This window comes from Tamandua tetradactyla, chromosome 12 (genome assembly GCF_023851605.1).
Source record: "Tamandua tetradactyla isolate mTamTet1 chromosome 12, mTamTet1.pri, whole genome shotgun sequence".
Classification (NCBI taxonomy): domain Eukaryota; kingdom Metazoa; phylum Chordata; class Mammalia; order Pilosa; family Myrmecophagidae; genus Tamandua; species Tamandua tetradactyla.
In genome coordinates this window covers 40,264,771-40,287,517 of record NC_135338.1, presented here as the reverse complement: position 1 = coordinate 40,287,517, position 22,747 = coordinate 40,264,771, and the positions used below count along the sequence as shown (strand labels likewise).

The window sequence follows — 22,747 nt, the reverse complement described above, 5'->3', positions numbered from 1 at the left end:
TTCATTTTGTTTAGAGTTTAGAGATAATCAAGATGTGAGGAAAGTTAAAGAAGAAAATGCATAGAATTTTGCTGAAGTAAGTTGTACCAGAATCAGTTAACACTTTATGTTTCAGTATCAAAATGGAATAATGTTGAATGACACAGCAGTGTATATATATTTGAAAACTGAATGAGACTTGAAATAATAAATATACTGAAAATGTCAGAAGAGTTGGTTGAGTGAAAGTGTCAATATAAGATATAAATATTAAAACATCAAGACTAAGTACATTTGAAAGTACATTCTTCTGTAATAAAAATAACTTTATATTTTCTCTTTTAAGGCATTGAGTGGGGAAAAGAGGATCTAGAGAAGCAGATGTCAGATTTGCGAGTACAGTTGAACTTCAACACAATGGCATCTGAGTTAGAGGAAGTGAGGCGATGCATGGAGCAAAAAGACAAGGAGAAAGCACATTTTGCAGCACAAGTAGAGGTGACTTTATTTTCATTAAAACTGTGTCCTTGGACTTTTAGTTTTGTCACATAGAATTGCTTAGTGAAACTTTAATATAAAGATTGTGCTATTTTATGAACTGTAGTTTGTGTACAGATATGTAAAATTATGTTCATGACTACTTTCATTGTATATAGAAACTCCTATGTATTCATTTCTCTCTCATTTAGCCCTTATTATTATATGAAGTGTAGTTTGGGTACAGATATATAAAATTATGTTGATGACTACTTTCATTGTATATAGAAACTCCTATGTATACATTTGTCTCTCATTTAGCCCTTATTATTATTATTCCATTATTTCCTAGTGAAATCTTTTGCTAGTATTAAATTTGAAAATATTCTTCTTTTAAAAAAGACAGAAGGTACTTTTCTTCTCTGAGACAACAATAGATTATCATTTACTTGGAGCGGGGCGGGGGGGAGGTGAAACTAGCAGAAGACGCAGTGAAAAGTGTTACTTGTGTTGCTTCTTTGGAACTTGAGGTAGACTGATTATGTTCCCTAATTTTGACAAGTTTTTAATCTTAATCTACAATTCTGTGGGTGTGACCCCATTGTAAATAAGATCTCTTGAATATGTTATTTTAGTTAAGGTGTGGCCCAACTGAATTAGGTTGGGTCTTAATCCAGATTACTGGAGGGAGTCCTTTATAATCAGGAGAAATTCCGACATAGAGAAAAGCCATAGGGAGGAGCTGGAAGCTAGATGTCAGTGGAACCCAGAAGAGAAAGGAGAGACATCGCCATGTAATGGGGGGCAGGGCTTTCAAACTAAGACACAATCAAAAAGATTTTCAGATCTCTAGCTGTTCTGCATGAGGTAGCATAGTGATGCTGCCATTAATTTAGAGTTGTGTGGTAATCACACAATAAAGTGTAACAAGACAGTTACTGTTTCCTGTATGCTCATTATCTAGTATAGATGGGATAACCGTCAGAAAATATTTATTAAAAAAATCATAGGAAAAAACTTCGTCAAAAGGAAATAGGCTTAACTCCAATGATATTTATGCAAATTAGATTATATATTTAAGATACATTTATAAATAAATATGTATCCATTCCTCTCTGTATCTGTTTGTATTAGTAATGTTGTATTCTAATTATAGTAAATTGCCCCATCTGGGAGAGGAAATTGGTGTTTAAGTACCTAGCCTATATAACCTCAAGGAAATATTTGGTGTTATTCCAGTCTGAGTTTCTCTTTCATCTTACCAAAGCATCAATAGAAAATATCTTGTGGATTTGGTTCAGGATTCAAATTGTAAAGATAATGAACTATTGACATACTCTTTACAAAACTTTTTTTTTTTGGGGGGGGATGCATGATCCTATAATCGAACATAAACCCTTTTTATGTTTAATAAATATATATCAGAAATATTCTCAGAGGAATGGTAATTATATGACTTTTAAAGTTTGTTTCCTGGTATTATTTTAGTGTTTGATCCTGCTGATGAAAGTACTAAAATGTTATTTTGTTGAACCTAAGTATTCTTTGTAAAAACTATTTCAATAACCATCAAAGGTAGAAAAATCCTTCTGCTAGCTGTTCATAATCAGATGTTGGACCTCCCTCCCTCCCTCCTTCCCTCCCTCCTTCTTTCCCTTATATTTTCTTTCCCTCATTCCCTCCTTCCTCTCCTCCCTTTCCTTCCTTCTTTTTTCCTTCCTTCATATGCTTTATTTCTTCTCATTTACCACATGTGGAAACAAATTGGAATAAAAAAAGATTTCAAATGCTGCCTTTTAAAGCTTAGAACAACCTGATAATGCTCCCATTCAAGGAACTTGGCTTTCCCTTTGTCCTAATTTAATAGTCTTTGATGATTGCTTTGATTAGGGGAAGAGTTTGAGATCTCTTGGGTGTTTGGATTGGGATATAAACTTGAGTGAGAAAAACCAAATGGAGAGAGAAATTGGAACATTAACTCACACATCAATTACTTACCTCATGTCAATGTCAGGCACAGGATGATTTCTCTATCCCTGTGCAGCTGACATTCTAAAATTGATGCAGAAATTTCTACGTTTCCATACCTTTGAATTTGTTGCACTTCTCAGGGAAACAGTTTTTTCCCCAGTTGCCACTGAAATAGAATCATAAGAAGACAATTGTTTATCCCTGGAAGAGCTACCATTAAATGGATTAAATTCATATCAATTGTTTTTCACTTAGTAACACTATAGATTTTGCTGTTTATTTTTTATACCTTGTGTAGTTCATTTGAATGAGCTGTTCTCAAAGTGACATCTAGTGCAAACTTTGTAAGTGATACAGGTCACTCAATTCTAACTTCCAAGACTTAGGAATTTTATTAAAACTTAATTGAATAGCATTTAGCCTTACTCTATTTTTAGACAATATTAGGTAGTATAGGGGTGTTACATTATATGTTCCATAAAAACTGGAGATTAATCTCCTTTGGATCCTTCTTGGAGACCAAGTATGAATAAGAAAAGATATCCCAAATGAGATTATTGGCCAGGCCCAAGAATGTATGTATAGCACCATTTATTCTTATGATTTATTCAATCATTATTGCTTTTCCTTTTAGCCTTGGCTTTCTTACAACTTTCTCATAGAAACCTCATATGCAGTCTTGGCAAGCATCTCATTTTTTTTTACACTACCCTACTCATTACTACATATATTCCAGTTTTTCAATTTCTCTAAAGTTCTCTCTTTTTGTGGAAATCCTAAAGCTTTTCTTCCGTGAAAGCCTTCTTGGATTATATCAGCTGTGAGAGCTAATCCTTCCTACTGAATGATCCTTTTGTTTACATCACAAATGCTCTTACAGCGCCTTTCTCACACTGTCTTAAAATAATCTGGGTATATTTCTTTAAAGTGTCAAAGAGGGTTGAAATGAAGAAGAGAAGGTTGCAGGATAAAGCCAGCTGTCAAGACATAACCTACCTTGAGTTCCTTAACTTGGTTATGTCATCATATTTCAAAGTCTGCACCTGGAAACTTGAAGTTTCTGTGTCCTGGATGTGACCCAGGAGATTGGCCCAAATTAACAATAAAAATCACAACCAATCAGTATAAAAGAGTGCATTTCATTGGTCTACATGGTGAAAGTTCTGTATAGATATTAAAACACTATTTTCCTTCAAAGGACACCAATCTCCCAATTTTCTGTACATTGGTATTTGGAAAGCTGAATTAGTAACCAAAAAAAAAAAAAAAAATACTTGATGAATGCAGAATCGGAGGATAATGATGTGTAAGGGATTGTTCATTTATGGCTCTGGCAGGGTTTCTCCCAACTCCTTTTAGCAATCCATGTAACCAGAGATCCTGTTTTTTTTTTCAGCCACATTTTCTGCCTTGAATGTATTGAACTGGTATCTCTTATCTTTATAACAGTCTTTTCCTCCACTTTCACTATGACACTCAGCCTTCAGTTCACTTTTTCTTTTGATGTGTGATTGTATACAGATTTTGCTTGGACCATTTACCAATATGTACAGATGTTATTTAAACTTGTGGCATTCTAGTAGCCACCAATGAATCAAAGACTTATATCCCTTTTCAGATCATAAACTAGTATGGGTCAAGAACCAGTTCTTGTGCCTCTGTGTCCCTGTTCTAGTTTGCTAGCTGCTAGAATGCAATATACCAGGAACAGAATGGCTTTTAAAAAGGGAATTTTAATAAGTTTCTAGTTTACTGTTCTAAGGCTGAGAAAATGTCCCAGTTATAAAAATGTCCAATCTAAGGCATCCAGGAAAAGATACCTTGGTTCAAGAAGGCCAATGAAGTTCATGGTTTCTCTCTCAAGTGGAAGGGCACGTGGTGAACATGGTCAGGATTCCTCTCTCATCTGGCAGGGCACATGGTGAACACAGCGTCATCTGCTAGCTTCTTCTCCTGGCTTCCTGTTTCATGAAGCTCCCTGGGAGGCATTTTCCTTGTTCATCTCTGAAGGTCGCTGGCTGGTGGGCTCTCTGCTTCTCATGGCCATGTCATTTTGCTCTCAGAATTTCTTGAATCTCCAAAATGTTTCCTCTTTTATAGAACTTCAGAAAATTATCAAGACGCACCCAAATGGGTGGAGATATGTCCTCACCTAATCCAGTTTAACAACCACTCTTGATTAAATCACATCTCCAGGGAGATGATCTGATTGGTTTCAAATGTACAGTATTGAATAAGGATTATTCTACCTTATGAAATGGGATTTTGATTAAAACATGGCTTTTCTAGGGTATATATATCCTTTCAAATTAGCACAGTCCCTTTGTGCCTCTATATAATATCTTGTTTTTATTAGGTGCTCAATGAATATTTGTTGACTGAAATATATATTGTAGACATTTTTTTTTTTTGGTATGCTGTATGGCAGGGTCACATTTCATTCTTTTCCGTATGAGTATCCCGTTATTGCAGCCAATACTGAATTTCTTGTTTGGTTGTTTTTGGGCTAGGAATTGAACCTGGGTCTCTTGCATGGCAGGGAGAATTCTTACCACTGAACTACTCTTGCACCCCCGTAGAAAAATTTTATGGTTATATTTTAAAGCTAACCTTTGATGACCAGTCATTTCTTAAAAGCACATTAATTTATGGAAGAGTTATCAATATTAAATTGATAGTGCTACTCACTAATTGCTTTGGTTTTTGTTGATCCAGAATATATATTTGAAGCAGTTGTTTTACAAGGAAAAAAGAATGAAAATAGCTTTTATAAAACCCCAAAGTGGAACCTGCATTTGAGTTTGCATAATTTACCTTTCAAATTGTACCTAAGACCTTAAATTAGTATATGCATAGAAAATAAGTGCATTTTTCCTTTTTCTAAACTCAAGTTGAATCTCATTAACCTTGATAGGCTATTTGTATTCATAAGCATTTAAGCATACTTGATCAATGATTTCTCCTGATTTAATCTCTGCCTCCATCTTCTATCAACTTACTCTTCTTGGAAAAAAAAATGACTTTTAAATTCAATGAAGAATTTCAAAGAAAGAAAAAAAGAGGGTACAGCACATAATTTATATTAAATATTAAAAGTGATAATTGAGTGACAAATAACATTATTCATTAGCAGAAACTTGTGACTATATTGCCTGAATTTGCTGTTAAAAAGAGAAACAGGGCGGGCCGCGGTGGCTCAGCGGGCAAAGTGCTTGCCTGCTATGCCGGAGGACCTCGGTTCGATTCCCGGCCCCAGCCCATGTAACAAAAACGGAGAAACAGAATACAATAAAACAAGAAAATGTTTAAAAATGTTTCCCTTTCTTCCTTCCTTCTATCCTTCCTGCCTTCTCTCTGTCTTTCCTAAAAAAAAAAAAAAAAAAAAAAAAAAAAAAAAAAAAAGAGAAACAGTATAGTGGAAAAAAGAAATGTAGTAGAAAAAAGTAACTTACTTTGGTGATTAGTACTATGGAAACAAAGGTAGGGTTATTCCTTTTACCACACTTTTAGCATCAACTCTTCTGTTTTTGCATATCTTTTATAAAGTTGGCCACTTTGCTGTGCAGTAATGCCCTTCTTTTTATTTTTTTATTTTTTTACATGGGCAGGAACTGGGAATCGAACCCGGGTCCTCTGGCATGGCAGGTGAGCATTCTTGCCTGCTGAGCCACCGTGGCCTGCCCAGTAATGCCCTTCTTAATACTACTTTTAGTAGCAGAAGATTAAGCATGTCTTAGACACCTAAGATCTTAGGGACCTTAATTACTCTGAGTGTAATTTCCTATTCCACCTTATTTTCTATCTTAATATTTTCTTCCTTATCTATGTACATGTTGTAAAATAAAATATTACATAATTGGTGAGTAATTTTTAATACCTATATTACATTATTAAAACAATTAATTATTGGCAGCAAAACTTTATAAACAGAGACTAAAATTGTAGAATTTGGTTGAGATGAAGTCTACCTCTTATTATCAAAGTTTACCCTAACATTAGGGCAAACTGCTAAGTCCATCAATGTTCTGTACTCTCAGTTCTTCATAAGGATAACTAATGAAGGAGATGCTGTACAGGTCAAAACCCTAAAACTAAATTAACCTTCACACTTCCCGGAACACTTAGTTTAATTCTCAGATCTTTCATTCATATGGAGAAATAGGAGTTTTAGTACTTGTGAGGAAAGGTGGTTTTTCTATTTTCTTTAACCATATAAATTGCATGAATGTTTCCACAAAGGTATAAAGAAGAAATGGACTGAATATTTTAATTTTGTCTTTAATTTTGTCAGCGTATTTATCAAAGTTTATCATTTTAATATGGCCAAAAAAGACACAATTCAGGAATAAAAATGTCCATTTTCAAGTTTTTTTATTTACTCCTAGACATTATTTTCTGAAATAATTTCTGCATCATGTTTTTACGTATAAATTACATATGTTGGCCTTTGAGGTTCTTGTGTATGTGTGTGTGCACGTGAGGATGGGAGATAGGGGAGAAGAAAGAGGAAGAAACTTAAAACTTCTCACAAAATAATGAAGTATTGACAATTTCATATATGTAGATTTAATATTTGAAGTAATTATAAAGATTAAATATAGCTTTGGGATTAATTATTGAAGGACTTGCTGTGGAAAAATGATGGATATGAAACAAATGAGTTAATGTTTCTCACAATACCTAAAATGTTATTCATTTCTTAAATAATCCTCATTAAAATGGGGTTAGTAGATTTTATAATAAACACAGTTTAACTGTTCATCCATTATTTCTGTAGTCTTTATAGTTATCTTACCTTTAGAGTCATTTTAATTTGCTAGTATTTCATTTTAAGTGGCAAATTGATTGTTTTTTAGTTGTTTGTTTTGTACGAGGGCATAAAAAGAAATGAGATTGTCCTTAGCCTTAAACAAGCAAGTCCAACAGGCCCATTTTGCTCTTAAAAAATGTTGGAATAGTACAAATTATCTTTGTAAAAATTAAAAGCAAATCATCCATGTACACTGAAAAAAATCTTTTAGTTTTTAATGAGCAGCATAGTTAACACAAACAAAGGTCAGTGTCAGTAATTTTTTCAAATGTTAAACACATTCAATTTCTAATACTACATTTGGGTTAAGTTTTGTAAGAATTTGAGAATTTTGCCACGCAAAGGAGGACTCCAAGAGACTTCTCTCATGCAACACGCAAGGGGTTTATTTTCCACACATGTGTGGGGCTCGCTGAACACGCAGGAACAGAGAGCTCCCCGCCTGAGCTTGTAAAAGTTTTTTAAAAGGGGTAAGATGAGGGGGGTGGGAGTCGAGCATGGGTCACAGGTGCTGTTTTGCAAAAAGCAGATAAGAGCAGCTTTACAACAAGCACTTTTAACAGTTTCACAGCGAGCATTTCTTGAGCATGAGTCATGGGAGTGGCTATTGCAGATAGCCACAGTTTTACAACAAGTGATTTAGGCGCAAGGAGTCAAGGGGGGGAAGGGCGAGAAACAGATAACCGCCCTGGGAAAGTCTCGGATTGTTTATTTTCAACCTGATGGGGCCCATAATTCTTTTCTTTATAATTCTTAACTCACACCAAATGCATAGCCATGAATACAAAATGACACAAATGCTTTTGCTGGATATTTCAGAAGCTAAGATATATGTAAATAGCGAAATTAAGCAGGAAAAATTAGCTACTGTTAAGCTTTATAAAATCCCTTTTTACATTCCCCACTCCTTTTCGTATAAATCTCTAATCTTAGAGATTTTCTGGATTATTTAACACTGAGAACTGTTGTTTGATGAGCATTAATTTGACATTTCCAATCTGCCCCTGTAAAAACTGTATAATTTTATTTAGAATACATGGTCCTATAGTTATTATTAAAAGTAACACAATTAAAGGCCCAACGAGAGCAGATAATAGCGTCGTTAACCAGGGGGACTTAGTAAACCAAGATTCAAACCATCCCTGTTGCGCCTCTCTTTTTTTTTTTGTTTTTCACGAAGGTGCTCTTTGAGTTTTGTCATGGACTTTTTAACAACACCAGAGTGATCCGCATAGAAACAACACTGGTCTTTTAAAGCTGCACATAGTTTTCCCTCTTTAAGGAAAAGTAAGCTAAGTTCCCGCTTATTCTGCAGAATTACTTCTGAAAGGGAGGTTAGAGAGTTCTGAAGGGCTGAGACAGATCTTTCTATTTTTTTTTAAGTCTTGATTTATCGCGGCTTGTAATTGACTGGTTTGTTGATTGCTACGTACAATGGCAGCAGTCCCTGTGCCTATACCGGCAGGGACAGTTACCCCCAGAGTGGTAAGATTACAAGGGGGTACCAGGAACGAAGGCTCCCCTGCTCCCTCCCAAGTTTTTATAGTCTTCCCATTTTCCCATCTGGATATTGTCCATTTCCAAGGCTTATGCGGGTTGGAATTGGGTTCCCCTGGGGGAAGGAGGAGAAGAAGTAGTAACCCTACGAACCCGCAGCTTGAGAGGATTGTCAGTCCTTTCCAGTTTCCACTGGGACTCAGAGGGCAAAGGCGCAGGTTTGAGATGAGACGCATGGATCCAGGATGCGATGCCATCGACCTTGACTGCGGTGGGGGTGGTCAAGAGTACCTGATACGGTCCTTTCCAGCGAGGTTCAAGAGTCTGTACCTGGTGGCGGCGGACGTAGACAAAGTCTCCCACCTGATATTGATGCGGAGTTCTGTTGTCTCCTGGCTGGTAGGAGGTGGAGAGCTGCCGCCACAGGAACCGCTGGGCTTTTTCCAAGGCTCGCAGCCTGTCAAGCAAGGGGGTATGAAGGGAACTATTAATCTCTAGAATGGAGGACATGTCCTTGACTGGAGGTGGCGCTCCATACAAAATTTCATAAGGGGTTAGATTACACAAGAGAGCAGAGGGGGTATTTCTGGCTCTGAACAGGGCATAAGGCAGGAGCATGGTCCAATCTTTCAAGCCAGTCTCTAAAGCTAATTTGGTTAGGGTCTCTTTAATTGTCCTGTTCATTTTTTTTTTACCTGTCCTGAACTTTGGGGTCTGTATGCGCAATGCAATTTCCAATCAATCCCCAATATCCTGGCCACACCCTGACTTACCTGGGCTACAAATGCGGGTCCGTTATCTGACCCTATTACCTTTGGTAGACCGAACCGGGGAAAATTTTCTTCCATAATCTTGACTACAACCTGGGCTGTTTTTCTCTTAGTTGGGTAGGCTTCAACCCATCCTGAAAAGGTGTCTATAAAAACTAGTAAGTATTTAAGTCCATATTTTGCAGGTTTAATTTCAGTAAAGTCGACTTCCCAGAACTGCCTAGGTCGAGTTCCCCTTAGTCTTTTTCCATTAGGAGCTTTGGTGGGGTAGGCGTTCACAATTTGACACGCCTGACATTTTCTAGCTACGCGATCTGCCAGCTTTTTCCTTTTTGAGGCTGCCAGAGGGTACAATTCCCTCTGGTCTTGCAGGAGCTGCTGTAGTTTCCCTGTCCCCAGGTGAGTGAGCTGATGGACCTGCTGTATGTAAGCTAGGGCTTCCGATTCTCCTTGGGGTGTAACCTCAGATAGTGTTTCAGGAGGTTGCTGGTTTTCTTTGGTTACTAGGACCAAGTCTACAGGGTCCCTTACTGCTGCCGCTTTTGCTTCTTCATCTGCTCGCTTATTACCCATGGTTATTGGGTCTGAGCCCCTTTGGTGACTAGCACAGTGGACAATGGCCAGTTCTTTGGGAAGCATGACTGCTGCCAGGAGTTTAAGAATTTCCTCTTTGTGTTTGATTTCTTTACCAGCTGAGGTTAATAGCCCTCTCTGTTGGTAAATTGCCCCATGTACGTGGGCAGTAGCAAAGGCATAACGGCTATCTGTATAGATAGTAGCTCGCTTTTCTTTTGCTAATTCTAGAGCTTTTGTGAGGGCAATTAGTTCAGCCTTTTGGGCAGATGTTCCCTCCGGGAGGCTAGAAGACCAAATAACTTTTGTCCCACTGACTACCGCCGCTCCCGCTCGCCTCTTACCGTGTTGGAGAAAGCTGCTTCCGTCCGAAAACCAGGTTACCTCCGAGTTAGGTAATGGTTGGTCTTTTAAGTCTCTGCGGATTCCGGTTTCTTCAGCTAATATCTCTTGGCAAGTGTGCAGCACAGGTCCCGCGGTCTCGTCCGGGAGCAGGGTAGCCGGGTTTAAAGCTGACGGGGCCCCGAAAGTCACCCTGTCTTTGTCTAGGAGGATGCTCTGATAGTGAGTAATTCTGGCATTTGACATCCATCTATCTGGAGGCTGGTGGATTATGCTCTCCAGGGCGGGAGGGGCTATTATGGTCAGCTTCTGTCCTAGAGTGAGTTTGTCTGCGTCTTTTGCCAGGAGGGCAGCTGCCGCGATGGCCTTGAGACAGCGTGGCCATCCGCTGGCAACTGAATCTAATTGCTTGGACAGATAGGCCACCGGTCTCCTCCAGGGGCCTAAAGCCTGTGTTAGGACCCCTCTAGCCACGCCTCTCCTTTCTTCTATGTAAAGCGTGAAAGGTTTAGTCACGTCTGGGAGGGTTAAAGCTGGAGCTGACAGGAGCGCTTTCTTAATGCTGTCGAAGGCTTCCTGCTGTGCTATTCCCCACTGGAAATCAGCGCTCCCTTTGAGCAAGGGGTATAATGGGGCAGCAAGGGCTGCAAACCCTGGGACCCACAACCGGCAGAATCCCGCTGTCCCTTAGAACTCTCGCAGCTGCTTTCGGGTTGTGGGCGGGGGTATCTGTGTTACAGTTTTCTTTCTAGCCTCGGTGAGCCATCGCTTTCCATTCTTAAGAGTATATCCCAGGAAGATTACTTCCCTTTTACAGATTTGGGCCTTTTTGGCCGAGGCTCGATACCCCAGTGCGGCTAGCTCACTTAACAGTTTTCGGGTTCCATACTCACAGTCCTCCTTGGTGTCTGCTGCCAACAGTAAGTCGTCCACATATTGTAGCAAGGTGACTCTGGGATGCTGAATTCTGAAGGAGCTTAAGTCTTTATGAAGAGCTTCGTCAAAAATGGTGGGGGAGTTTTTGAACCCCTGGGGCAAGCGTGTCCAAGTCAGTTGGTTCGAGGACCCTGTCTCTGGATCGACCCACTCGAACGCAAACAAGGGTTGACTGTCCTTATGCAAGGGCAGGCAGAAGAAAGCATCTTTTAGATCAAGCACAGTATACCAAGTCTTTTCAGGATGGAGAGTGCTGAGCAGGTTATAGGGATTTGGCACCGTAGGATGTATATCCTGCACTCTGCTATTTACTTCCCGTAAGTCTTGCACCGGTCTATAGTCTCTAGTCCCTGGCTTTTTGACCGGCAATAAGGGAGTGTTCCAGGCTGATTGACAGGGCTTAAGTACTCCCAAGCCAAGGAATTTCTCTATATGGGGCTTGATTCCTTCCCGGGCTTCCTTGCTTAAGTAGTATTGTTTTACCCGAATTGGAGAAGCGGTGGGCTTTAGGGTCACCACTACTGGGGGCTGATTGACTGCCAACCCTAACCCAGCAACTTCTGCCCAGGAATTAGGGAATTCTTCAAGCCAGGCCTGAGGAATAGAACCGTGGAGCTGTTCTGATTTTACATACAGCTGATATTCTTCTTCGACTGGCAAGGTGAGGGCAGTTATTACAGGTTGGCTTACTAGCGGGTTTAAAAATTCCACCTTTGGCCCCTTAGGATTGAAGGTGATTCTCGCCCTTAGTTTAGTTAACAAATCTCTTCCCATAAGCGGGGCAGGGCACTCAGGAATGACTAGGAAGGAGTGTTGAACCCTCCCCTTCCCCAGGTCCATGGTTCTTTTAGTAGTCCAGGCGCGGTAGCGACTGCCATTTGCTCCCCGCACCAAGGACCTTTTTGTAGAGAGCGGGCCTATAGGTTTTTGGAGGGCCGACACTACTGCTCCTGTGTCGACTTCAAAATTAATTGGTACCCCCTCCACATTAAATTTTACCCTGAGCTCGGGGAGGGGTGCCGAGCCCTGACTCCCCTAGTCCTCACTTTCTAGAGCCAATGTGGCCGGTTGTTGCCAATTTGGGGGCCTAGTACCCCTCCGTTTTTTTCGGACAGTTTTTGGCCCAGTGCCCAGTTTCTTTGCAGTAGGCGCACTGGTCTGGACTAAGAGGGGTACAATAACGCCGACCAGAGGGATTTTCTCCAGCTCGTCCTCTACCTTCAGTGTTTCTTTCAACTACTGTGGCCAGGATCTTTCTTAATTCTTTTGTTCTCCTTTTCTCTCTTACCAACTCTTTTTCCTCTCTCTCTCTCTCTCTCCTTTGTTCTTTTTCCTCCTCTGTTTCTCTCTTATAAAACACTTTTTCAGCTTCTTTGACTAAATCTCGCAAGGCTAGGTCCTGCAACCCCTCTAAGCGCTGCAGCTTGCGTCTAATATCTGGAGCTGATTGGCCGATAAAGGCCATGGCCACTGAGGCTCTTTGATCCTCCGATTGAGGATCAAAGGGAGTATACCTACGGTATGCTTCCATTAGTTTTTCTAAAAAGACTGAGGGCGATTCGTCCGCTCCCTGAATAACCTCTCTTACCTTGGCCAAATTGGTGGGCCGGCGTGCGGCTGCTCGGAGACCCGCTACTAGAGTCTGGCGATAGATGGACAGATGCTCCCTACCTTCAGAGGTGTTCGGGTCCCAGTTAGGGCGGCGCAGCGGGAACCGATCATCGATGATATGCTGGAGTTGGGTGGGTCTCCCGTCTTGTCCAGGAACTTGCTTCCTGGCTTCCAGTAGGATCCGATCTCGCTCCTCCGTGGTGAAGAGAGTCCCCAGGAGTTGTTGACAATCATCCCAAGTGGGCTGGTGAGAGAACATAAGGGACTCCACCAATCCAGTCAGCCTAGTGGGAGCCTCGGAAAAAGGAGGGTTATTATTTTTCCAGTTATATAAGTCAGAGGAGGAAAAGGGCCAGTATTGTAGAGCGGGCATTTCTCCCCCGTGTCCATCATCCACTGGAGGCCCGTACGGTCTGAGGGGGAGAGTGACCGCTACATCAGATGGGCTTAGTGCTCGTCTGCTTCGTGTACTATGTGCCGGTCCCGGCTCATCTGGGATCGTCTGTTGGTGAACCTGCGGAGAGGGAATGGAAGAGGGCGGAGAGAGGGAACTAGAGGAGGGAGAAGATGAGCTAAGAGAAGGGGGGTCCTGTACCGGAGCTGAAGGGTAGGGAGGAGGGGAAGAAGGACCTGCGTCGAAGAGGAATAGATCCGATTGGGATTCCGGTAGGACTGCAGGAGGTAAGGAAGGATAGAGTTTCGGAGCTTGAGAAGGACCCGGCACCTTGATTGGGAGTACAGAGGGAGAGTCATGTTGACCAAGAGGAGTGAGAAACGGCTTTACCCATGGAGGTGGATTTTCACACAGGTCCTGCCAAACCATGATGTAGGGCTGCTGGTCCGGGTGGCCATACGGGTCAGGGCGGAAGATGACTGACTTGACGGCCCGAATCAAGGGTAGATGAAAAACTCCTTCCCGAGGCCATTCCACGTTAAAAGAGGGCCACTCGGCCGAGCAGAAGGTCTGCCATTTGCCTTTCTTTACAATAAAAGATAGATTCTGACCTCTTTCCCTGACCTCAGACCAGTGTCTTAAGGTCAGAGAAAGTGGAGTCGACACTCCCTGACCCATCTTTGTTAAAACAAAAACAATTCCCAACACACAAATACAGACAGACACACACAGAGCCGGCACACCACGTTTACACAGTTTCAGAGACACAGCTCAGACTGGCCTGATGACTTTGATCGAGTTTCCCCCGTCAGAAGGGAAACAGAATCAGAGTCGGCCCTGTAGGAAGCCTCCAGGCGTCCCCGGAGGTCCCCCAATCCCGAGGCGTCCCTCGGGAGAGTGACCTGCAACCCCGGACACGTCTGTCGGTTGCGGTCGGGGAGTGCTCACGCGACTCTCCGACAGTCACTGCCAGTCTGACAGACTAAGCGATCGCACCTCAGACAAAAAGGCCTCACTTACCCCGAGAGAAAGAGCTGTTGGAGCCTCCCCTTACGAAGAGCCGATCTCGGTGGGACCTCCAAATGTAAGAATTTGAGAATTTTGCCACGCAAAGGAGGACTCCAAGAGACTTCTCTCATGCAACACGCAAGGGGTTTATTTTCCACACATGTGTGGGGCTCGCTGAACACGCAGGAACAGAGAGCTCCCCGCCTGAGCTTGTAAAAGTTTTTTAAAAGGGGTAAGATGAGGGGGGTGGGAGTCGAGCATGGGTCACAGGTGCTGTTTTGCAAAAAGCAGATAAGAGCAGCTTTACAACAAGCACTTTTAACAGTTTCACAGCGAGCATTTCTTGAGCATGAGTCATGGGAGTGGCTATTGCAGATAGCCACAGTTTTACAACAAGTGATTTAGGCGCAAGGAGTCAAGGGGGGGAAGGGCGAGAAACAGATAACCGCCCTGGGAAAGTCTCGGATTGTTTATTTTCAACCTGATGGGGCCCATAATTCTTTTCTTTATAATTCTTAACTCACACCAAATGCATAGCCATGAATACAAAATGACACAAATGCTTTTGCTGGATATTTCAGAAGCTAAGATATATGTAAATAGCGAAATTAAGCAGGAAAAATTAGCTACTGTTAAGCTTTATAAAATCCCTTTTTACAGTTTGTGTTTGTATTATACAATATTTAATTTTGAGAAACCTGTAATAATAAGGTGTTAGGCTTCAGCATCCTTTCTTAGAAAGAATTAACAAGTTAGCCAAATTTAAGACAATTCTGATTAAAAAGGAAAGGCTTTTAGTAATGGTGGACTAGTTTGTTGCAGAACAAATCTCTTATTGAGAGAAACTGGAAAACTTGGGTAAGATATGTCTTTTTAAATATCTCTTTGAAGGTATCAGAGAAGTATTTAGGCAGAGAGGAAAAGAGGGGTCAAGTATAGTGGTCCGGAAGGGACTGCAGACTAGTGACCCAACATTTGACACCCCTTTTCCCTTGAAGTACTTTCTGATTCACAAACTGAGGAGAGCTTATGACAGTCTTATCAATCCCCTGAAGAGGAGGAGGCCTGGTAAACATACTGTACTTTCAGATGGTATGTCCAAAAGGCTAATCTTTAGAAGTTTGGAAAAACTAAAAATACGCTATTACTAGGAGTGTGGCACTAATTTAAATCTGCTTTGATGTGATCTGTCCCCACCTAACTGCCTATCAAAACAAAAGTAAATCTTTTGGTAAGGAGTATATTATCACACAGAAACCCATTATTTCTGTAATTTGTGAGACAGTGTCTAGCATTTTATCAAAACTTAGCAGGTATATGAGGAAATCAAAGCATACTACCAAAGAGCAAGAGAAAAAACAGATAATATGAATAGGTGCTTAGCTATTCAGATTTTGGAATTATCAGATGTGGATTAAAATAATGGTTATTAGTATGTTAAGAAATTAGATGATAAATTGGTTAATTCTAGCAAAGAATGGTAAATTACAGAGTCACATAGAAATCCTAGAATTGAAAACATATCATATATATATATATATATATATATGAAATTTTAAAGCCACATGAGTAGGATATAACAGAAGAGTGGGCACTTTTTAAAAATTACTCCAAAGAATTTTATTAGCAATTCATCAACATGTATGCTTAGATTATATAATTTAATATGTAGTTTGCTTCAGGTTTTATGATCTGTTTTTGGATTGTTCCCGTGGAAATGTGACACACCTAGTTGTGGGTAGGACCTTTTGGTTAGATTACTTCCATGGTGATGTGACACACCCAATTATGGGTGTTACCTTTTGATTAGATGGAGATGTGACTCTACCCATTCAAGGTGGGTCTTGATTAGTTGAATAGAGTCCTTTAAAGGGGGAAACATTTTTGAGAAACCTCAGGTGCAGACACTTGGAGAACAGTTGCTTCAGAGCTGACAGAAACCTGGATATTTGGAAATGCCTGGACTGCCAACAGAGAGAGCAAATACCTAGACATGGGCAGAGCCCAGCAGACATTGCTATGTGCCTTCCCATGAGATGCTAAGCAAGTGAGAACCCAGAGTTGTGTCCTAGAGTTGCTAAGTGAAGGCCCACAGATGCTTAGTGAGGAAACCACTGGCATCAGAAGCTGGAAGCAACAGAACCAGGAACAAGGACCAGCAAATGCCAGCCACATGCCTTCCATGTGACAGACATTGGCCTTTCTTGAGTCAAAGTATCTTTTTCCTGGATACCTTAGTTTGGACATTGTCCTGGCCTTAGAGCTATAAATTTGCAACTTAATAAATCTATTTTTTGAAAGCCATTCCATTTCTGGTATATTGCATTCTGTCAGCTTTAGCAAAGCAAAACATGCCCCAAGTAAACACAGTTTAAGGAAGAAATACTGAAGTCAGAAGAAAATATCTATTCTCAATTGCAGATAGACCAAAAAAGGTAAAATATAGAAAAATTCATAAGAGGCATATGGGTCATAGTGAATGAGTGAGGCACTTAATTTTTCCACCTTCTCTGCTGCTTTAAAACAAGGATTGCCTTTCTTCCATTTTGCAACAACATATTCACTTTTTTTGTCTGTTGTAGTTTTCTAGCTGCCAGAATGCAAAATACCAGAAACAGAATGGCTTTTAAAAAGGGGAATTTAATAAGTTGCTAGTTTACAGTTCTAAGGCTGAGAAAATGTCCCAATTAAAACAAGTCTATAGAAATGTCCAATCAAAGGCATCCATCCAGGGAAAGATACCTTGGTTCAAAAAAAGGCTGGTGAAGTTCAGGGTTTCTCTCTCAAGAGAAAATGCACAAAGCAAACACAGTCAGGGCTTCTCTTTCAGCTGGAAGGGCATATGGTGAACACGGAATCACCTGCTGGCTTTCTCTCCTGGCTTCCGTGTCAATGAGCTCCCTGGGAGGCATTTTCCTTCTTCATCTCTAAAGGTTGCTGACTTGTGGACTCTCTGCTTCGTGGTGCTGCAGCATTCTCTGCTCTCTCTGAATCTCTCATTCTCCAGAACGTTTCCACCTTTATAGGACTTCAGTAAACCAATCAAGACCTACCCAAATGGGTGAAAACACGTCTCCCCTAATCCAGTTTAACAACCACTCGATTGGATTACATCTCCAGGGAGATGATCTAATTACAGATTCAAACATACAGTATTGAGTAGGGATTATTCTGCCTTTATTAAATGGGATTTTGATTAAAACATGGCTTTTCTAGGGTCCGTACATCCTTTCAAACCAGCACACTGTCTAAGGTCTCTTTGGAGGTATCTTTAGAGTTCATAATTCTACCAACAGTTTCTTCAAAGCAATCTAGGCTTTCTCTATGAGGCTTCTCACAGTTCTTCTCCTTATCCAGCTAAAAAGTGATTTCAAGATGTTTGAGATTTGAAAATTGCAGTACTCCACTTCTCTGGTACCAAAGTCTGTTTTAGTTAGTTAATGCTGCCAGAATGTAATTACTGAAAATGGGTTGATTTTTATAAAGGGAATTACAAATTTATAGCTCTAAAGTCATTTGTCTAAACTAAGGTATGCAGAGAAAGATACCTTGACTCAAGAAATAGCTGATGACATTTGGGATTTCTCTGTCAGCTAGGAAGGCGCATGATGATGTCTGCTAGATTTCTCTTCCAGCTTCTCATTTCAAACTGTTTCTCTTGGTCGTATTCTTTCTACATCTCCCCAGGTCTCTGTTTCAGCTCTGAAGCTTTTTCCAAATTGTTTTCCTCTTATGTTACACCATGGTTGTAACATTGTGCATTTCCACCAAAAGTGGATAAGTGTGTCTCTTTCTACACATCCTGTCTAGCGCTTGTCCTTTTCAGTTTTTTTGATGAATGGCTATTCTAGTGGTTATTAGATGATATCTCATTATGGCCTTGATTTGCATTTCTCCAACTGCCAGTGAAGTTGAGCATCCCCTAACGTGCCCCATAGCCACCTGTGTTTCCTTTTCTGAGAAGTGTTCATTCATGTCGTCTTCCTATTTTTAAATTGGGTTGTTTCCCTTTTTCTTGTTGAGTTGTAGAATCTCTTTATATATTCTGTATAGTAAAGCCTTATCTGATGTGTGGTTTTTAAATATTGTCCCCCGTTGTGTAGGCTGACTTTTTACTTTTCCAGCAAAGTTCTTTGATGCACCAAAGTGCTTAATTTTATGGAGATCCCATTTATCTATTTCCTTTTTCAATGTTCATGCTTTGGGTGTAAGGTCTATGAAACTGCCTCCTATTACAAGATTTATAATATATTTCTCATACATTTTCTGCTAAAGGTTTTATGGTCTTAGCTCTAATGTCCAGGTTTTTGATCTATTTTGAACAGGGTGTGAGATATGGATCCTCTTTTATTCTTTTGCATATTGATATCCAGTTCTCCAAACATCATTTAATGAAGAAGCTGCTCTGTCCCAGGTGGGTTGGCTTGGCTGCCTTATTAAAGATCAGTTGTCCATAGGTGAGAAGGTCTATTTCTGAACACTCAATTCGATTTTATCAGGCAGTTTATCTATGTTTATGCCAGTACCATGCTATTTTGACCATGTAAAACTTCATAATATGCTTTAAAATCGGGTAGTATGAGGCCACCCACTTCATTTTTTCTTTCTCAAGATATTTTTAGCTATCCAGGGCACCTTGCCCTTTCCAAATGAATTTGGTTATTGGTTTTTCTTCTTCTGCAAAGTAAGTTGTTCGGATTTTATTTGGTATTGTGTTGAGTCTATAAATCAGTTTTGGTAGAATTATCATCTGTATTTAGTCTTCTATTCCATGAACATGGTATTCCTTCCACTTATTTAGGTCTTCCTTGATTTCTTTTAACAATTTCTTGTAGTGTATAGGTCTTTTGTATCCTTAGTTCAACATGTTCCTAAAAAATTCATTCTTTTGGTTGCTATTATAAATGGATTTTTTTTTCTTGATTTCCTCCTCAGATTGTTCATTGCTAGTTGTGCTGGCTTGAAAGGATGTATGTCCCCTAGAAAAGTCATGTTTTAATCAAAATCCTATTTCATAAAGGCAGACTAATCCCTATTCAATACTATGTATTTGAAAGTGTAATCAGATCATTTCTCTGGACATGTGATTCATTCAAGAGTGGTTGTTAAGTTGGATTAGGTGACAACATATCTCCACCCATTTGGGTGGGTCTTGATTAGTTTCTGAAGTCCTATAAAAGAGGTAGCATTTTGGAGAATGATAGAGATTCAGAGAGAGCCAGAGAAGAATGACATAGACACGAGAAGCAGAGAGCCCATTAGCCAGCAACCTTTGGAGATGAAGAAGGGAAACACCTCCCAGGGAGCTTCATGAAACAGGAAGCCAGGAGATGAAGCTAGCAGATGATGCTGTGTTCACCATGTGCCTTTCCAGATGAGAGAGAAACTCTGACATGTGTTTACCATGTGCCCTCCCACTTGAGAGAGAGACCCTGAACTTCATCGGACTTCTTGAACCAAGGTATCTTTCCCTGGATACCTTTGATTGGACATTTCTATAGACTTGTTTTAACTGGGACATTTTCTCAGCCTTAGAACTGCAAACTAGCGACTTACTCAATTCCCCTTTTTAAAAGCTGTTCTGATTCTGGTATATTGCATTCCAGCAACTAGCAAACTAGAACACTAGTGTATAGAAACTTTATTGATTTTGGGGTGTTGATCTAGTACCCTGTCACTTTGCTGTATTCATTTATTAGTTCTAGTAGCTTTGCTATAGATTTTTTTGGGATTTTCAACATATAGTATCATATATCATCTGCAAAAAGTGAGAGTTTTACTTCTTCCCTTCCAATTTGGCTGCCTTTTATTATTTTTTTTCCTGACTAATTGCTCTTGCTAGAACTTCCAGCACAATGGTGAATAACATTGGTGACAGTGATCATCCTTGTCTTGTTCCTAATCTTAGAGGGAAAACTTTCAGTGTTTCTGCATTGAAGGTGATGTTAGCTGTGGGTTTTCATATATTCCCTTCGTCATGTTCAGGACACTGCCTTCTATTCCTATCCTTTGAAATGTTTTCATCAACAAAGGATGTTGAATTTTGTCAAATGCCTTTTCTGCATCAATTGAGATGATCATATGGTTTTTCCCCTTTAACTTATTGATATGGTGTATTACATTAATTGATTTTCCTATGTTGAACCAGCCTTGCATACCTGAAATAAATCCCACTTATTATGGTGTATTAATCTTTTAATGTGCAGCTGAATTCCATCTGCAAGTATTTTATTGAGGATTTTTGCATCTATATTCATTAAAGAGATTGGTATGTAATTTTCTTTACTTACAGTTTTTGTCAGGCTTCTGTATTAAGATAACATTGGCTTCATAGAATGAGTTAGGTATCCTTCCCTCCTCTTCAATTTTTTTGAAGAGTTTGAGCAGGATTGGTGCTAATTCTTTCTTGAATTCCTGGTAGAATTCACATATAAACCTATCTGGTCCTGGACTTTACTAATTCAATCTCTTGACTTGTTATTGGTTTGTTGAGGTTGTCTGTTTCTTCTTGAGTCAATGTTGTTTGTTCATCCCTTTCTAGAAAGTTGTTCATTTCATCTACATTGTCTAGTTTATTAGCATATAGTTGCTCATAGTATCCTCTCATTGCCTCCTTTATTTCTGCAGGGTCAGTGGTTATGTTTCCTTTTCCATTTCTGATTGTATGTATTTGCATCCTCTCTTTTTTTTGTCAGCTAAGGGTCCTTCAGTTTATTGATTTTCTCAAAGAACTAACCACTGATTTTGTTGATTTTCTCTATTGTTTTCATTTTCTCAATTTCATTTATTTCTGTCCTAATCTTCATTCTTTCTTTCTTTTCTTTACTGTTTGTTCTCAAGTTCTTCCAAGTGAACAGTCAATTCCTTGGCTTTTTGCTCTTTCTTCTTTTGTTACATAGGCATTTAAGGCAATAAATTTCCCTCTCAATACTGCCTTTTCCTCATCCCATAAACTTTTATATATTGTGTTTTCATTTTCATTTGCTTTGAGATATTTACTGATTTCACTTGTACACTCCTTGACCCACTGGTTGTTAAAGAGTGTATTGTTTAGCCTCCATATATTTTTAAATTTTCTGGCCCTCTGCCTATTATTGATTTCCAATTTCATTCCATTATTTTCTGAGAACTTGTTTTGTATGATTCAAATCTGTTTCAATATATTGAGACTTTCTCTGGGCCCAGCATATGAGCTATCATTGAGAATGGTTCAAAAGCACTTGAGAATAATGTGTATCCTGTTGTTATGGGGTGTAGTGTTCTGTAAATATATGTTAAATCTGGTTTATTTATCGTATTATTCAAAATTTCTGTTTCCTTGTTGGTCCCTTGTCTAGATATTCTATCCATTAATGAGCAGAGAATTGATTTCTCCAGTTATTATAGTAGAGCTGCCTATTTCTTCCTCAGGGTTGTCAGTGTTTACCTCATGTATTTTTTCTTTTTTTCAGCATGAGCAGGCACTAGGAATTGAACCTGGTTCTTCGTCATGGCAGGCAAGAACTCTGCCTGCTGAGCCACCATGGCCGTCTCTGCCTCATGTATTTTTGAGCACTCTGGCTCAGTGCATAAATATTTATGATTATTATGTGTTCTTGTTAAATTGTTCCTTTTATTGTTACTAGTGTCCTTCTTTGTCTCTTTTAATTGTTTTACATTTGAAGTCTAATTTGTTAGATATTAGTATAGCTACCTCTGCTCTTTTCTAGTTGGTGTTTTCATGAAATATTTTTTCCTAACCTTTCATTTTCAACCTATTTTTTGTCCTTGGGTCTAAAGTGAATCTCTTGTACACACCGTATAGATGGCTCCTGTTTTTTAATCCATTCTGCCAGTCTATATGATTTGATTGGGGAGTTTAATCCCAATTTCATTTAATGTTATTACTGTAAAGGCAGTAGTTCTATCATTTTACTTTTGGATTTTATTATTATTTTTCTTTCTCTGTTTACCTTTACTGATATGATTCATTTCTACACTCTTCTCCAGACCTCTCTCTTCTGCATTTTCCTATCTATCTGTAGTGCTCCTTTTAGTATTCCTTCCAGGACTAGTCTCTTAGTCACAAATTTTCTTAGTGCTTGATTGTCCGAAAATATTTTAATCTCCTCCCATTTCTGAAGGACAGTTTTGCTGGGCATAGAATTCTTGGTTGGCAGTTTTTCTCTTTTAAAATCTTAAATATATCTTAGTACTGCATTCTTGCCTCCATGATTTCTGCTGAGAAATCCATGCATAGTCTTATGAGTTTCCCTTGTATGTGATGGATTGCTTTTCTGTTGCTACTTTCAAAATTCTCTTTTTGAATTTCACATTTGACAATCTGATTAGTAAGTGTCTTTGAGTAGATCTATTTGGATCTATTCTTTTTGGAGTATG

General features: G+C 39.6%; 2 protein-coding genes across 12 annotated transcripts in view; one reads left to right on the top strand and one right to left on the bottom strand.

Annotated features, from left to right (window-relative positions):
* The window catches only part of CEP128 (centrosomal protein 128), a 667,241-nt gene that overhangs the window by 206,264 nt on the left and 438,230 nt on the right, over positions 1-22,747 (top strand). For all 10 annotated transcript variants that reach the window (XR_013160385.1, XM_077123220.1, XM_077123226.1 and 7 more), the window contains one exon: positions 326-477. Coding sequence is in view for 9 of the 10 variants with exons in the window: in XM_077123220.1 (XP_076979335.1) it covers positions 326-477 (152 nt within the window). In the remaining variant the exon portion in view is untranslated. The remainder of the gene's footprint in view (positions 1-325; positions 478-22,747) is intronic.
* Positions 7,556-15,021, bottom strand: LOC143652069 (uncharacterized). Of its 2 annotated transcripts, none has more exons than XM_077123216.1 (2): positions 12,944-15,021; positions 7,556-9,191 (listed from the first exon to the last, which is right to left on the bottom strand). In XM_077123216.1, the coding sequence occupies exons 1-2, from the start codon at positions 14,036-14,038 to the stop codon at positions 9,051-9,053; spliced, it is 1,236 nt and encodes a 411-aa protein (XP_076979331.1). In that variant the 5' UTR covers positions 14,039-15,021; the 3' UTR covers positions 7,556-9,050. The 2 variants fall into 2 exon arrangements, with proteins under 2 accessions (XP_076979331.1, XP_076979332.1); XM_077123217.1 differs by having other exon boundaries at positions 13,027-15,021.

Coding starts and splice junctions, on each gene's coding strand:
- LOC143652069 (XM_077123216.1), bottom strand. CDS start 14,038: ATGGGTCAGGGAGTGTCGACTCCACTTTCTCTGACCTTAAGACACTGG. Junction 9,192..12,943: donor GGCCCACCAATTTGGCCAAG/GTAAGAGAGGTT, acceptor CTTGCTTGACAG/GCTGCGAGCCTTGGAAAAAG.